Consider the following 15,668-nt stretch of genomic DNA (forward strand, 5'->3'; position numbering starts at 1 on the left):
TGGGAAAGGTTGAAGGCAACAGGAGAAGGGGTGGCAGAGGATGAGATTGTTAGACAGTATCATTGACTCAATGGACGTGAATCTGAGCAAACTCTGGGAAATAGTGAAGGACAGGGAAGTCTGGCATGCTGGAGTCCACAGTGTCACAAAGAGTCAGACATGACTGAGGGATTGAACAACAACAGATTAAAGAAAACTCTGTAGACACTAATATTTTGAACTGTTCCTTTGTCTGGCACCCCAAAGATCTTCAGGATTTGGGGTGATAGAGAGGTATGCCTTCCTTTTGTAAAGTGGGAGAAGGCTGACTGTGAAAAGAAAAATGGAAAAGGAGAAATGGTGTGACTTTAGACCACAGGGTTCACCCTAGGTATAAGAATATGTAACTTAAAGATCTGAAAATCAAGTTCCTTAAAACTGTGCTTGAAAAATCTTCAAGTGCCCTGAAAGCATGTAATCCCAGTTTGAGGACCAGGGCTCTAAGAGAACAAAACCTAACAAACAACTAACCTCAGACAACCTTCCTTGCTACCCTGAGATAATTAGTTTGCCCAATTATGACTCTAAAGAAATTTCAAAGTAACTTTTAACTATATAAGATGTTTGCCTTAGAGCTTAGGCCTTAACCTTCTTTTAAAATGATTCCACTGTGAAAGTTCTCTGTGGGCAACTCAGCCTGAGTGCCACAACTAACTACTGAGCCTGTGCACCCCAGAGCCTGTGCTCTGCAACGAGAAGCCACCACAATGAGAAGCCTGCCCCCTGCAAGGAAGAGTAGTCCCTGCTCATTGCAACTAGAGCAAGCCCACACGTAGTGTCGAAGACCCAAAATGACCAAAAATAGATAAATAACATATGTATTTTTAATAAGGCACACACATGGCCAACTCTTTTACTTCCTTCTTCATGCTCTTGGGTTGGCAGAGGGGATCAGTGCCTCCTCTAGCTTACTGCTTGCTATTCCTCATCTCACATATATGTTTGGGCACCCTCACTGATTCATTCTCCTCAATCAGCTCTCAAAGTGTGATTTACAGATCACTGCTAGTATATGATCCATTGCTGGTTTGCAATGAGACAGTAAAGAGCTGAGAGAAGCATTTAGAAATTTTAATAGCAATTAGGCATTTTCACAACATCCAAGAATGGGATATTTTTCTCTAGAAATTTACTGTTATTATATTTCATAAGAGTATCTATCAGTTCATGAAGAACTGGGAAAAATAGAAACTGATCCTTCCCTACACATAATTTGATAAGCACTTCTCTAAACAATGTGACTGGCCAGAAGACTTATAAGTGTCTGGGAATGTACCTATGACTTTGTTTTAATCAGGTATGGTAAGCCGGGCCCAGAGCCTTTGCTGTGGTTTCCTCAGATAGGGATGGTGAAGCAGAGCAGGCACACTGGAACAAGTTTAAAATCGGACAGTTTGAATAATTTTAGACAGGTTTTGGGCTACAGAAAGAATTTTCCATAGTTTGTTGTGATCCACACAGTGGATTTAGGGCTGGGGAAATATTTGCTGGTGTGGAATTAGATGAAAGGATGCTGGGGATAAAGGTCTTGGATTGGTTGATCTGCACATGAAAGGGCAAGCTGCTCGTTATCTCCAGAAATTAAACTAGCACTGGGAGGGGCAGCTCTCTCCAGCCAGCAAGGCTCCTAGCATGTCAAAGCATCATAAAATACAGAAAATAAAATCTGCCTCCCTTCTCACAGCAAGCCTCTGTGGACTGGATCCGTGATTTTTATTAGCAAAATGTTAGGTGCTGACACTGCTTAGTATATTAAGTCTACATATTAGGAAAGAGGTCTGATTTTTATTTGACAAAAGATCATCAAATACTTGTTGTGTGCTAAGTGATATGGATACAGTGGTGAACAAGACATATAACACGGTCCCTGCCCTCTCAAAAGCTACGACCTAGTAGAAAATATTATGGACTGTATGAGGAAAAATTATATACTATGTTAGACCTCACATAGTATATAATAATACCTGACTATTCTTAACTGATAGGAAAGTGATCGGAAGTGATGGAAAGACAATGACAAATTCAGTGACCCAGGGACACTCAGGGATCAGGATCCTGAAAAAAAAGAAACTAAAAGTAAACAGTGTATCTATTATTCTTTAATTCTTTGTTCCATTCTTGGCAAAAGAGTCCACTGCAATCAACATAGAAGGGAAAAGATGAACTTGTCCCACTTAGCCTTGTACCTCTTGCATCTAGCCCTGATCTGGCCAATTCCCTAAGGAGACACATCCTGAGAGTAGCCACCCTGGCCCCTCCCCAATCTTAATTTTTCTGGATTGAAGGGTTTCATTGATGACTCGGGACCTGTGGCTCTATTAACTCCTGGGATTCAGCTAGTTTATAAGATGGGTCCTGTTTTCAAAATCTTTCCTATCAACAAACCAGGAAGAAGCTTCTGGTCCTTTTCAGGCAGTCACATCACAGCTAACTAAAAATACTACTTTAGATCTAGGTGTCTGCTTGGGAGAACAGCTCTGGGATGTTCTTGATCTGAGGGCATGGCCTCAGATTTTACAGAAAAATTAACTGGGAATTTCAGGGCATCCATGTCAGCTGTCTACTGGAATGAAGCTTAACAGTGACTAGGATGTTTGGAATGTAAGAAATTGATGATTTAAATGTCCTATTTCCATGCCATAGTTCATCTTTTCTTCACTTCACTTTTTCTTTCCAATACAACAGTGGTTCTTAAAACGTGGTCTGGGAACTCCTAGGTCCTTGTGCCCTTTTTACGAGGGGTGGGTCACAAGATTAAACCACTGCATAATAATATTAAGAAGATGTCTGCCTTTATCACTCTCATTTCTCAGAGGTACAGACTGCAAGCCTGACAGTTTCCCAGAATTTAAAGACTTTTCTTATGAGCTTGAGCGAGAATGTATGTGATTTTTTTAATATTCTGTGTTAGTACTTGGAAGAGCTGCATAACTCAGTGAAGCGGTATTTCCCAAATGATCAGTGCAGGATCCTACAAATCATTCAAGAATTAAATATCTATGGCATAAAATACAACAAAGGATTTTAATGTAACAGTACCAAGTTACTGATACAGTTTCAGCTTCCACATTGGAACTAACCATTTAAAAACCTACTATTATCCAATTTTGGAATAGCATCAAAGAAGAATATTCACAATTATCTGAAAAGGTTGTTAAAATATTCCTCCCTTTTCCAACTATATCTGTATGAAAACAGATTTTCTTTAAATACTTCAACCAAAAGGAATATTGCAACAGACTGAATGAAGGTATGCTATTCTAGCCATCTCCCATTAAACCACAGATTAAAGAGATTTGCAAAGATGTAAACAGTACTATTTTTTCTATTAAATTTTTTTGATCTGGAAAACAGTTAATTTTTTCAAAAATATGTATGATTTGTGTTAAACATAGTAGGTTTATCATTACCATTTTTTCAATAAATCAGTAAATGAACATTATAAAATTTCTTAATTATTATTTCTAATATAATAAATTAAAAAATCTCTTTGGGGTCCTCAATAATTTTTAAAGATATGAAGACCAAAATGTCTGAAAACTGCTGCAGTAGAGTAATTAAAATACTTTGCAAAAAGGGACTTTATAAACTCACCTAAAGCCTAAAAACACAGCAATAATTTTATGTCTCAAGAGGATCTCAAACTAACACTGGAAATCAACTGTACTCCAGCAAAATTAATTTAAAAAAAAAAGTGGCTCTCAGCAGATCTACAGTACAGGCCACTGATGTTCACTTGAACTGTGCGGTGGGAAAACCAAAGTCACCTTCAGTGTGAAGCCAACCCAACAGATGACCATGTATGTGTGGAGGTGAGTGGGGAGGGGATGGCTAGAGGCTGCAGTACAAGGCTTATGGTCAGAAGGACCTGGTTCAAATCTTGACTCCAACACCTACTAGCTATATAACCTTAGATAAAAGAGTTAATCTCTCTAGGCCTCAGTTTCCTCAACCATTCTTTCAGATAAAATCAGAGAAACTTCAGGAGAGTCCTAGGACAAAGAATATCACTACCTTGCAGTTTCTAAGGAAGTCTTGGCAGTCAGCCATGGTCTCAAGGAATCCACAGTTTTTTCCGATGGGGAAATGAGAAGAAGTGACCATTTTCATGCAAAGCAGGACATCTCAGAAGCCCAGCTTTATTTTTTGAGCTAAGGAGCAATCAGTGCAACTCTGTGCTGAAGCCTATAGATTAATCAGAGCCCATTCAATAGCGAAGTGTTAACAGCACTAAGGTATTTATTAACAAGCTTAGGATGGCTCTCAAGGCAAGGGTTGGATTACAACAAAGCTACAATCACACTTTCCCTCAAAAGAGGCTGAACTAGGAGAAAGGTGAGGTGAAGGTGAGACAGAGATGGTTCCAGGCCATAAAGAAGTTCCAGAAGGAGTTAAATCAGTTTTACAAAAGTACTTCATTCATTTTTCCAACAAATCTCTGAATGTACACAGAAGTAGGCCTTAATTTTAGGACTTTATGTGAGAGAGGACAGGATATGAAGATTAGTAAATATAAAACCACAGAGAGTAAAAAGCAACACACAAAGAGGGACATATAAAACATAACGGAAAGATGAAATGATAATTTCTACCTGGGGGTAGGATGGGGAGGGTCAGGGAAGGTCTCTTGGGAGAAGAATGTGAAGAATAAGTATAGTGTGGACATTCAGAAATGGAAAAAACAGGGCTTCTTAGAGAGGTTGTTTCTGGAGCAAAATAGAGGGTAGAAAAGAAGCATCATGTATGAGAAGCATCTAATAGCTCTCTCTGGTGTAAGTACAGGGTGCCTGACGGGGCACAGGGACTGGAGACCATAAAAGGGAAGCTGAGTCCTGGGAAGCAGGGTGCTGTGAATTCAATGCTGAAGGGTTGGGACTTCTTTAGTAAACAGACAGAACCTGATTAGGGGAAATTCCCTCTCCCAATCTTCTTAATAACTGTTTTAAGCTGTCACTATTTTCTTCAACCTCTCATTCCCTTCAATAAAATTTTAAATTTCCTCTATTATTGAAAATGAGACTGTCAGGGGTCATCTTTGTCCATTTCCTGCTCCCCATCTACAAACTTACCCACACACACACACACACTCCTACTGCCCTATGTATTTTTTTGGGGGGCAAGGACAAGGTGCCCCCTTCCTATTCAAGACAACACCTATTCTCACATCTCCCAAGACTGTTCTATTTTCTTTTCTATTCTACTCTACTCCATTTTCTACTTCCGTCTCCCCTTCTTCTGGGTCCCCCCGCCCCCATAAAAGATTATAAAAATGCTTATTTTCACCCACATTCTTTAAAAAAGTTTGAATGGGAAGTTCTTCCCATTCAATATGGCATCCACCCTTATCCTGGACTGAAATCTGTCTTTCAAGTTCTCAAGGACTTCTACTGCCAAATCCAACAGACATTTCCAGTTCTGATCTCATGATGCATCTCTGTTAAGCTTCAATCCACTGATCGTTCCCCTCCCTCTCCCACCCTTGTGCTCTCCAGCCTTCACTGCACTCTTGGTTCTCTCAGCAGCCCTCATGACCAATATTCACTTGTTTTCCTCCATGAGGTCCATCTCCGAAGCCCATGAGCATCCGTGTCATGTTGCATGTCACTGTCCTTTTGCCTGACACAATCTCTCCGCGTCGTCTCAGCCAGTCTCTTGGTTTCAACCACTATCTCTTAGCCCAGGACCTCTTCCCTGAGCTATCATTTGACTATCCGTGTGTCTAAATTGGTTTCCCAACAAATAATTCATATTTGGGATGTCCAAACTGGAACATACTTTTCTTCCAAACCTGGAATATTCTTTCTTCTGTCTTCTTGCTCCTCACCAACACAGATGCTCATTACCTGACTAACCCCTATTTATCCTTTATTGACCTTCCCCAGAAAATCTTTGCTGAAGCTCCAGGCTGGGATAGACCTGTGCCTTCTAAAACACCTCTGTGTATTTCAACTATGGAACAATACCATCAATGCTATCACAAAAATAATTTTTTTAGTGTACCCCACTTTAGTCTACCCCACTACACTGTAAGCTCCCTAGGGCAGACATGGTGTTCTAACCACCTTTCAATCTCTAGGACCTAGCACAATCCCTGACACATGGTAGGCACTCTATAAATGCCTGGTAATGAATAACCAAGATATGTTTTAGGAAGTGATTGGCTGACAATACATAAAACATGAAAGAGAGAGAGACAGACCAGAGGGAATGAAGCTGTCCTGGATAACTGCAGTAGGACAAAGTAATATAAGGTCTGAACTAACGTAGGATTAATAGGAACAAAAAGAAGAGGGTGGACATGAGAGATTTTGCTGTGATAAAACCAACTGGACTAGCAAAGGACTGAACTGGGAGGGGAGGGAGGTAAGGGAGAGGCACCATGAATCATCTCTGGGAAACGAGAAAAGACTCTGGCTGCCCTGCCATAATCAGGAACTGCAATCTATTCTATACCTTACAGACTTTCTTTAAAATGGGGCATTAAGTAGCTTAAGAACTGGATTTTGGTGGTGTTCTTTGAAGTCCCAAAATATCTATTATATCATGAAATGTATAGTAATACAAAGCTCAATAATTATCCATAAGTCCTCTCCCTTCTTTCTCTCTTAGCTTCCCAATTTAGCAAAGTTGGGTAAAACTAGAGGCTTTTAACCTACCATAGGCTAATTTATCAGCATGACATTATAAATCTAGAATAATTAATTACCAGAACTTGCCACACTCAAGTAAGGTGACCTAAAGAGTTTCATGACTTTTTTTTTTAACCTAAAATTACATACAACTCTTAAACAAAGGTATTTGATCTAAATTCTGAAGTTCAGATGCTAAAAGTTCTTCATGATGTTTTAAAGCAGTGGTCTCCAATCTTTTTGGCACCAGGGACCAGTTTCATGGAAGACAATTTCCCACAGATCAGGGTAGGGGTGGGTTTTAGGATGATTCAACATTTTACATTTATTGTGTACTTTATTTCTATTGTTTTTAACATCAGCTCCACCTCAGATCGTCAGGGATTAGGTCCTGGAGGTTGGGGACCTGTGTTTTAGAACACAAGGCCTGCTGGAGTGGCACAGACTTTCTTGCTGCAGTAAGTTTGCCAAAGGTGACCAGGTTGTCCTGGGTGAGATTTAGAGCAGAGAAGGGAGGGTGGGACTAGAGCACAGGCAGCCTTTATACACAAGTAGCACTTCTTCCTAGAGGAAAACAAAGTGGAGTGTGGAGGTGGCCTGAGGATTCAGGGATGGGACTGGAAAATGTAAACCGGAAGGGGAATACGAGAATCAAGTAAGATTAGGGAACCTAGAATTTCTCAGGCTCTTGAGACCCAGCACAAACAGCTCACCTGATTCATGACGGAGAACTTCCTCCCTATTCTGTTGTCTGGGAGCCGAAAGCCCTTCCTCCTCATACCATCTTCTGATTCTGACTTGAACACCTTCTCAGGATCCCCTTTCTCCTCTCCTTCAGAGAGCTCCTTTTGCTTCCTCTTCTTTCTCCGGTTCCGTCTCTCTTTGGCACTCTTGGAACTCAGTTTAGAGATTTCAGATGAGCTGCGCGGAGAGCCTGCTCCTTCTTCACCTTCTTCCTCTATGGCATCTTCTGAGACAGTTCCTGCTGAAGTGGCCATCGCCGCCGCCTAGGAAAGTAAAATTTCACAGCAACAGACCAGATTGGAAGCAATTAACTAGAGCCACACAAAGCTAAGCCAAGTGGTGGAGATCACTTTCTTCCTTTCCCAAAGACACGGAAAAAAGGAGGAAGGAAAACCAGTCTGTCAGAGGACACTATGGTGGGGGCCTGGTATCTCCATTTCCTAGCTAAATTTGTATGGTGGCACACAGCCCTGCAAAATCAGAGTGGAACTTCATGGTGAGAGCTTTGGGACTTACTCTGTTTAGTATCTCAGACAAGAACTTGGCTGCCACCTTGATACCAAATGATCTTTTTTTGGGCAACTCTGAGAATCAATACTATATATTATGGCCCCAACAATGTAAAAAATACATTAAAAAGTAAAGTGTTATCAGTGATAAGAAAACAGACCCCGTATGATTTCAATACCTTTAGACCATGAAATTTTTGCACTCTGTTTTATGACCCAGGATACAGTCCCATGTCTCCCAGTTTATAGTCCATGGGAACGTGAATAGAATTTGCATCTTGCTGTTGAGTGAAATTACATAAACCTTAATTATGTTGAATTAGTTCACAGTGCTTTCCAGGTCTACTGTATCTTTCTACTTTCCTATCTTCTATTAATTTTTGAAAGTTTGATACTTAAATTCTAACTAAAAATCTTTATCTATTTAAAAATAATTGTACAGTGGAACTACATGTAACTTTGTCCGGTATTTTCCAAGTCTCCTGCAAATATCACCATACTTTCATAATTTTTTCTAAAAAAAAAGTAAGATGTTAGGGTTTTAGTGGAATCACAAGTTTGTTTTTTAAATTTTACTTCAATATTTTACTCGTATCTTCTTTTCAAGACTCGTTATGAACACAGAGAATCCCTGAAGGAGATCCTCATGTTTTCCCCAACAAAAAAAACCTATGCTTACATGATGCATTATATAAACTGCTCTGGTCACTTTTTTTTCCCTCTCTCCAGCTATCACAGCAGTTGTGCACTGAACAGTTGAGAGATTCAACAGAAGATCATATTCACAAACAATTTGGCCATTAAGACAAATGTAATAATTGGACTGACCATCTGCAGTTGTTATTTGGGTTATTTCAATCAGATCAAAGACGCCTATTAGACAGTGTGCCTAAAAAGATCAACTGGCGTGGCAATCAGATGGGGCCTTAGTCACCACGACCTGGCAGGAAGGACTATGGCAAACAGTTGATCACCAACCTGTGCTTCTTCCTGTTGTTTCTTAAGTTGCTCTAACATTGCTTTGAATTCAGCCTCTTTCTGCTCTGCCTCCTCCAGTGTTGCCTGATTCTGCTCTTCATAAGCCATGGCCACCACAGCCAGGATCAAGTTCACCAGATAGAAAGAACCCACAAAGATGACCAAGACGAAGAAGATCATGTACGTTTTCCCAGCTGCTCTTAAGGTCTGTAAAGACAAAGACCACTTCTTAAGTTGCTTGCATCTAACGAATCAGGCTGAAAACATCTCATGGGCTGATGTTCCTCTGCAGAGGCAGTACTGCACTTTCAACAGGAAAATCCTTTCTTGTGTGGAACTTCTTCACACTGCAGACACTCAGCATCCCCAGCTGCCAAATGGCCTCCCCTACCCCAGACTCACAGGAAATGTCAGTAGTACCTCCTATTCACTGTGACAAAAAAAAATCCTCTTTCATTCCAAATACTCCCAATACACTCCTTCCATAGAAAAATGCTTACTTTTTTAAAAGGAAAAATTGCTCTGAGCTAAGAATTACGTTTGACTTTGTTGGCTGGTTTTAAAACAAGTATGAAGAAATGAAAACAAGACCTCAGGTCATTTATATACTGGTCTTCAAAGAGCATTTACAGACAAATCTCATCTGTGGAATCAGGCCCAACTCATAAGAAGTCCCTATCTTGAGTGATATCCTTCCTTAGTCTTTTGCAATAGGATGAGTTTTTAAAGAGGGATATAATGTAAAGGATGCGGGGGTAGGGTAGGGGAGAAAAAGGAAAGAGGATCCTAAGAGTATTCCTTTCACTAGCATCAAACAGACATCAAAGAACAACTGGGTTTTAGGTTATATGCATATACACAGGACCCATTATCACTTAGTTTTCATTTTTATTCTTCTTAACCACAAATATTTCATGGAACTTAGCATCAGTTACAAATATTTCATGGGAATACTAGGCTGTACAACAGAAAGGAAGAATTCCAGGAACTGCTAATAAGAAACTTTCATTGGAAAAAAAAAGTTAGTTCAATCAAAGCGTTTCCTTCATGCCTGAGGGGTTCACAATTCTTATTATCAAACTAACTAGCATCATCAAAGGCTTACAGTCAAACGTAAAACAATGGATTATCAGAGAATTTCTAAGTTGGAAGACCCTCAGCAGTCATCCAGACTAACTTCTCTATCACACCCAGCAAAATTAAATGACTTGTCCAGAGTCACCAAAGCAGGCCAACAGAATGGCAGTCTGACCTTAAAAAAAAAAAATTTGTCACAATGTTCTTGAACAAATACCATTGTGCTATAAATCTCAAAATGTTGACATATTTAGGCTCCAAGATCCTTGTGGATAAAACCTCATCTTTATAATGTCTAGCAAAGTGCCTTACACAACATGTTTAAAGAGGCCCTAAGCCCAAACATCCAAAAGGAGAAATACTGAAGATGGTCTGCTGAAATAGGAAGGACAGAGATAGCAGATTCCCAGGCCAGGCAAGAGGCTCTCAAGTCTGTGAGCCTCTACAGCTATACATGATGAGCATGAAAGAAACTGGGCCGAGAGCTGGGAGAATTCACTTAATTTTATAAACCCACTGACTCTGAGAAATACCACCCTAAGATTTTGTATAATGTTTTCACCAAAGGTCTCTTACACAGAATGTCCCCAACCCCACATATTGTTATGTAAATTCCATCACCAAAAAACGTGGTATTACTTACTAACTGATACAAGTTTTCCCAGTAGTCCTGGGTCATAAGGCGAAATAATGCCAAGAAGGCCCAGCTGAAAGTGTCAAAGCTCGTGTAACCATAGTTGGGATTCCTTCCTGCCTTCATACACTGGTATCCCTCTGGACATTGCCTGAGGAAAGAAAAGGAAGCACCAGGCTTTTCAGCGTAATCCTACCCGGTCATCAGCTGGAAGTCATCTCTATGACCTTGCAGATAACAAACAGCCATCTATAGAGGCTATGCCAACAAACAGGAACTTTTAAAAAAGAAGAGGAAAGAAACAAAGTAGCCAGGTGAATTTTTCAAAAAATGATGTCCTGGGGACAGTCTAGGATCAGAATCACCTTAAAAATGTGGATACCTCTGTCCTAGACAAGACCTAGGAATAAAAGCTCTGCATATGGGATCCATGAATTTGCATTTTTAAGGGGCATGACAGATGATTCTTAGGCATGCCAAAATTTAAGAATCACTGTCCTAGATTCATATCAATGTGCAATTCAACCAAATTTAACTTAGCTACTAACCTAAATGACAAATGCCTAGACATTCCTCTTAATCATCTCTATTCTCTTAACACTCACTGTGACAAACTGTATCATACTGGGATTTCAGTGATCTCAGTTATAATAGTTCTTCTGCTTTAAGACTCACCTGATATTTATTTCAATGTAATTTCTAGTATCTATCAATACTTCAATATAGAAATTAAACAGATTTCTAGTTAATATCACTGAACTGTATATGTAAAAATGGTTAAGAGACCAAATTTTGTTATGTATATTTTGCCACAATGAAAAAAAGGCAGAGGGGAAGATAATACATTGCAGCTCTTTTCCCTCCCACATGCTGTCAGGCCTGGCATATTTTGGGTCAACCTTGGGTGCTAACCTATCATGAAAACTGCCCTTACTTGATAACTTATTGTGTTAAGACAGAATGAGGGGCGTCTACAAGAGACAGGCAAGATATCTGGTGTTACAGATCCTATCTTTTAAATCTTTGATTTTGGCTTAAGACAATAGCCATCTTCACCTACTAGTGAAATGTCAACTTTGGATGGACAAATATAAAACAGAAAGAAAATCTGAGTTAACCAATTTATTGGGCCCACTACATGAGCACAAAGAAAGTGAAAATATTGTTCATTTTTGTGTGACACATTATTTTATGGGAGGAGAATAAAATTAAGTGAGCTACTTACCCAGCATCAGAACTGTTCCCACAGAGCAAAGGTTCCAGCATACCAGGAACTATGTAGAAATTTGCTAGAAAAGTTTGAAGAGGCAGGAAATGAACATGGCAGATTTAAGTGAATGAGAGAATAAGTTACACTGCCCCTAACTAGCCCAGCAGAAACAGTTATTGATTTTAGCTCATATAAACCTTTTCTGACAGCAGTGAAAGCTGATAAGAATTCCTTCCCATTAACTCTTTTCCTGTATATATTTAACAATGAAAAGTGCTGCCATGTGGGCTTTACTGCAATGTTCTTTCCAGACACCCGATTTCTACTTGTATTAGTACTTCAGATCTATATGCCACGTTCTAGTACTCAAATCAAAGGGTCTAAAAGAGAAGTTTCTGAGTTCTTCACCCCTTTACACAACTCTACCCTTCTAACCTTATAACTTCTCTTTACCATAAACTGGTCACTAGTAACCATGTCCTATTTTAAATTAGAAGACATGTTTCCCTTTCCTGTCTGTGTCCTTGAAATCCTCTTTGAACACTTTCTTATGGGTACTTAACTGCCTTTATTTCCTCAAGAGTGACTAATAGTGATACTGCTAACCTTCCCCCCTAGTTTCATAGAAGTACAGGTGGCGCTAGTGGTAAAGAACCGCCCCCCGCCCCCCCCCCCCCCCCCCCCACCGGCCCCAACCGCCAATGCATTTTTAAGAGACGCGGGTTCTACCCCTGGGTCAGAAAGATTCCCCTGGAGGAGGGCATGGCAGTCGGCTCCATTACTTTTGCCCAGAGAATCCCATGGACAGAGGAGCCTGGTGGGCTACATCCTATAGGGTTGCAAAGAGTCACACATGACTGCAGCGACTTCACACACACGCACACTACTACACCAAATATTCCTAAGAGTAACACCCAAGTGCTCTGGTTCCTGAAATGAACTTGTTAAAACTCCTAAACTGTGATAGGATCAAACAGTTACTTGGAGATTACCCGACTTCCCTAGACCAGACTGATTGCTAAGGTCTCAGTAATATTAAGAAACCTAAGTGAACAGTGAAAGTGAAAGTTTCTCAGTCTTGTCCTACTCTTTGCGACCCTATGGACTGTACCCCGTTAGGCTCCTCTGTACATGGAATTCTCCAGGCAAGAATATTGGAGTGGGTAGCCTTTTCCTTCTCCAGGGGATCTTCCCAACCCTGGGATTGAACCCAGGTCTCCTGTATTGTAGGTGGATTCTTCACTGTCTGAGCCACCAGGGAAGCCCAGGTATACTCTAAATGTTTAAATATCTCAGGGGAAAAAAATGATTTTTCATCAAGTTTCTAAGCTCTATTTTTCAAAGCAAAAGTTTAGGGGTACATGTGAAAAAAATATAAAGTTTCACTTATCCTTCTAAAGGGAGAGAAAACAGAAGGGGTGAGAGGGCTGATATTTGCAAGCTTCTGAAGATAATCTGACCTCAAGGAATGGGAGAAAGTTCATAAAGCTTCTCCCTTCAGTCTTGGCCTTTCTTTTTGGCCAGGCACTTTTGTACAGCCCAGGGGTAGCTCCGTCATTGGCACTGGAGACAGACTTTCTCCCCACTCGTGCAGAGAAAGGGCTACCTACTTTTATTGTTGATGTACTCTTCCCAATCAAAGCCCTTGGTGCCGTTTTCAAGATAGCTCTCGTTGAAGTTGATGGGCCACACCACACACTTGTTTCGCAGGTTTCCCATGAAGAGCTGCAGTCCAATCAAGGCAAAGACACTCAGGCAGAACACTGTCAGGATCATCACGTCTGACAGCTTCTTCACGGACTGAATCAGGGCACCCACGATGGTCTTCAGGCCTGAGGGGAGAGAACCCCCAGAGTGAGAGTCGCCCCACAGCCCTCCCCACCTCCCCCAACCTCCCCCTCAGCCACTCCTCCCCACAGCACCACCCTTGAAACATGGCCACTTCATCTTTTATACCACGGGAATGACAATGGGTCAGTAATATTATCAATTTCCCCAGGAGCATCCATTTTTAAGTCAATACTTCTGGAAAAGAAAGTCCCTTCTCCAGTATGTGGCTCTTTTCTTCCTGGAAGTAGTTTCTTGTCTCTGACTGCTTCTCAGCGACTCAAATGAGTCAAGCTCTTACTTGCCCGGGTGTCTCCACAATTGCTGTTCCCTCTGCCTGGAATGCTTCCTCCATTCTCTTGTCCCTCCTGCCTGCATCCTATTCATCCTCAACTCAGCTGAATAGCAACTCCCCCAGAAGGCCTTCTCTGACTTCACAACTCTTCTCCCTCCCCTACTATGACTATTTTAACAGCACCTATTAGTTTCCTCTGTAGCATTTATCATGGTCATAATTAATTATATCTGTCTTGTTCGCAGCTGTGTTTGTATGGCTTAGCCCACAGCAGGTACTCAGTAAATATTAGCTGAACAAACAAATGGAAAATCAGGAATAGAGGCGGCGTCCGGGTTGGAAAGAGAACTATGGGGAAGTTTCAAAGCCAACAATAGGTGAGAAGGTACAATAATATTTTCCCAAGAGCTCTGGAAATGCCAATGTATTGAAAAGGTTAATTATTATCAATTCAGTATTTGTGGTTTGTCTTTTCACTAAAAAATACACGTCTTCTGCATCACATATATGTCCTGTTCTCTATGATCTTTTTACTGTCCTAGATTTAAAAAAAAACACATAACCCGCTTGAATTGGCAGCTTAAAGGCAAGCCACTGTTTCAAATGTAAATCTGCAGGCAGATTTCTTAACCGCACAGGGAGAGATCTGGGACAGGAGACAAAGAAAAGTATGGTTGTGGGTTCACGATGTCTGGATCAAGACTGAGTCTACACGTGGCTCTCCTGGGCATGCCCACACATCCGCTCCCTGTAAGACATGGCCCAGGAAGCACTTAACACTCCTGGGGGCCGAAACACCAGGATGGACGAGCAGACACAGGGCCGTGACACACAGTCTCAAGAGGGAGCTTATCCCTAAGTTACTTCTGAAAGCGAGAATATCCAGTGAAATCCTACAGAAATCCTGATCCTGGCTCTAAAGTATGAGTCTGGGTAGATAATTACTAATCCTAATCGAATTATACCACTTACTTGTGTGGCCTGAGCAATATACCTAACCTCTTGGGATCTGTGTTTTCATCTCTAAAATGGGGATACTTATAGTTAAATATCATAGGGCTGTTGTGAGCGTTAGCAAAGCGCGACTCATATAAACCCTTAGCACAGAACCTGGCACACAGTAAATAAGTCAAATGTTAACCACTTTTGTCTGAACCTCAGTTTACACACCTGTAAAAAGGTATTGATAATACCAATCTCGTTGGCTTGTTGTGAGGTTTAAATAAGATAATGAATATTAAATACCAAGTACACCGCCGGGTACTTATATCTTGTTAGCTACCACTGTTATTCTTATATTGCCCTCCTCCAACAGATACGAGTGGGATAATATCACTGCGTGGCTAACCTTGCACGATGGTGATCTAATGGGAGATGTGGACATGACTCTTCTCTTGCTGTATTTTGCAAGTAACCACCTAGAATTTTAAAGTTAAGCCTGAGAGTGGTAATGGATGCTGCGTTTAGCACAGGACCTGTCACAAAGCAGGCACTTACTGTGTGTGTGTGTGTGTGTGTGTGTGTGTGTGTGTGTGTGTATTTAATTGGAGGATAATCGCTTTACAATGTTGTGGTGGTCTTGGCCCAACACCTAACATATTTTTAAGTTCTTTATTGAAAGAGTAAATGCATATGAAATTTTCTTCTCTCTTACACAGATATCCTGAAAGACATGGAAGAGAAATTAAAGTAAAAAGAGCCAAGAGTTAGACTGTAGAGACCTCAG

The 15,668-nt window shown here is 40.7% G+C and overlaps 1 protein-coding gene across 1 annotated transcript in view; it reads right to left on the bottom strand.

The window, feature by feature from the left end:
• SCN8A (sodium voltage-gated channel alpha subunit 8) overlaps window positions 1-15,668 on the bottom strand; it is a 190,193-nt gene that overhangs the window by 64,138 nt on the left and 110,387 nt on the right. The window contains exons 7-11 of the mRNA XM_061127572.1: window positions 13,431-13,652; window positions 11,836-11,899; window positions 10,620-10,761; window positions 8,900-9,106; window positions 7,382-7,675 (exon numbers count right to left, since the gene is read on the bottom strand). Of these exons, the coding sequence (XP_060983555.1) occupies window positions 7,382-7,675; window positions 8,900-9,106; window positions 10,620-10,761; window positions 11,836-11,899; window positions 13,431-13,652 (929 nt within the window). The remainder of the gene's footprint in view (window positions 1-7,381; window positions 7,676-8,899; window positions 9,107-10,619; window positions 10,762-11,835; window positions 11,900-13,430; window positions 13,653-15,668) is intronic.

The sequence above is a fragment of the Dama dama genome, chromosome 3 (genome assembly GCF_033118175.1).
Source record: "Dama dama isolate Ldn47 chromosome 3, ASM3311817v1, whole genome shotgun sequence".
NCBI classification, from domain to species: domain Eukaryota; kingdom Metazoa; phylum Chordata; class Mammalia; order Artiodactyla; family Cervidae; genus Dama; species Dama dama.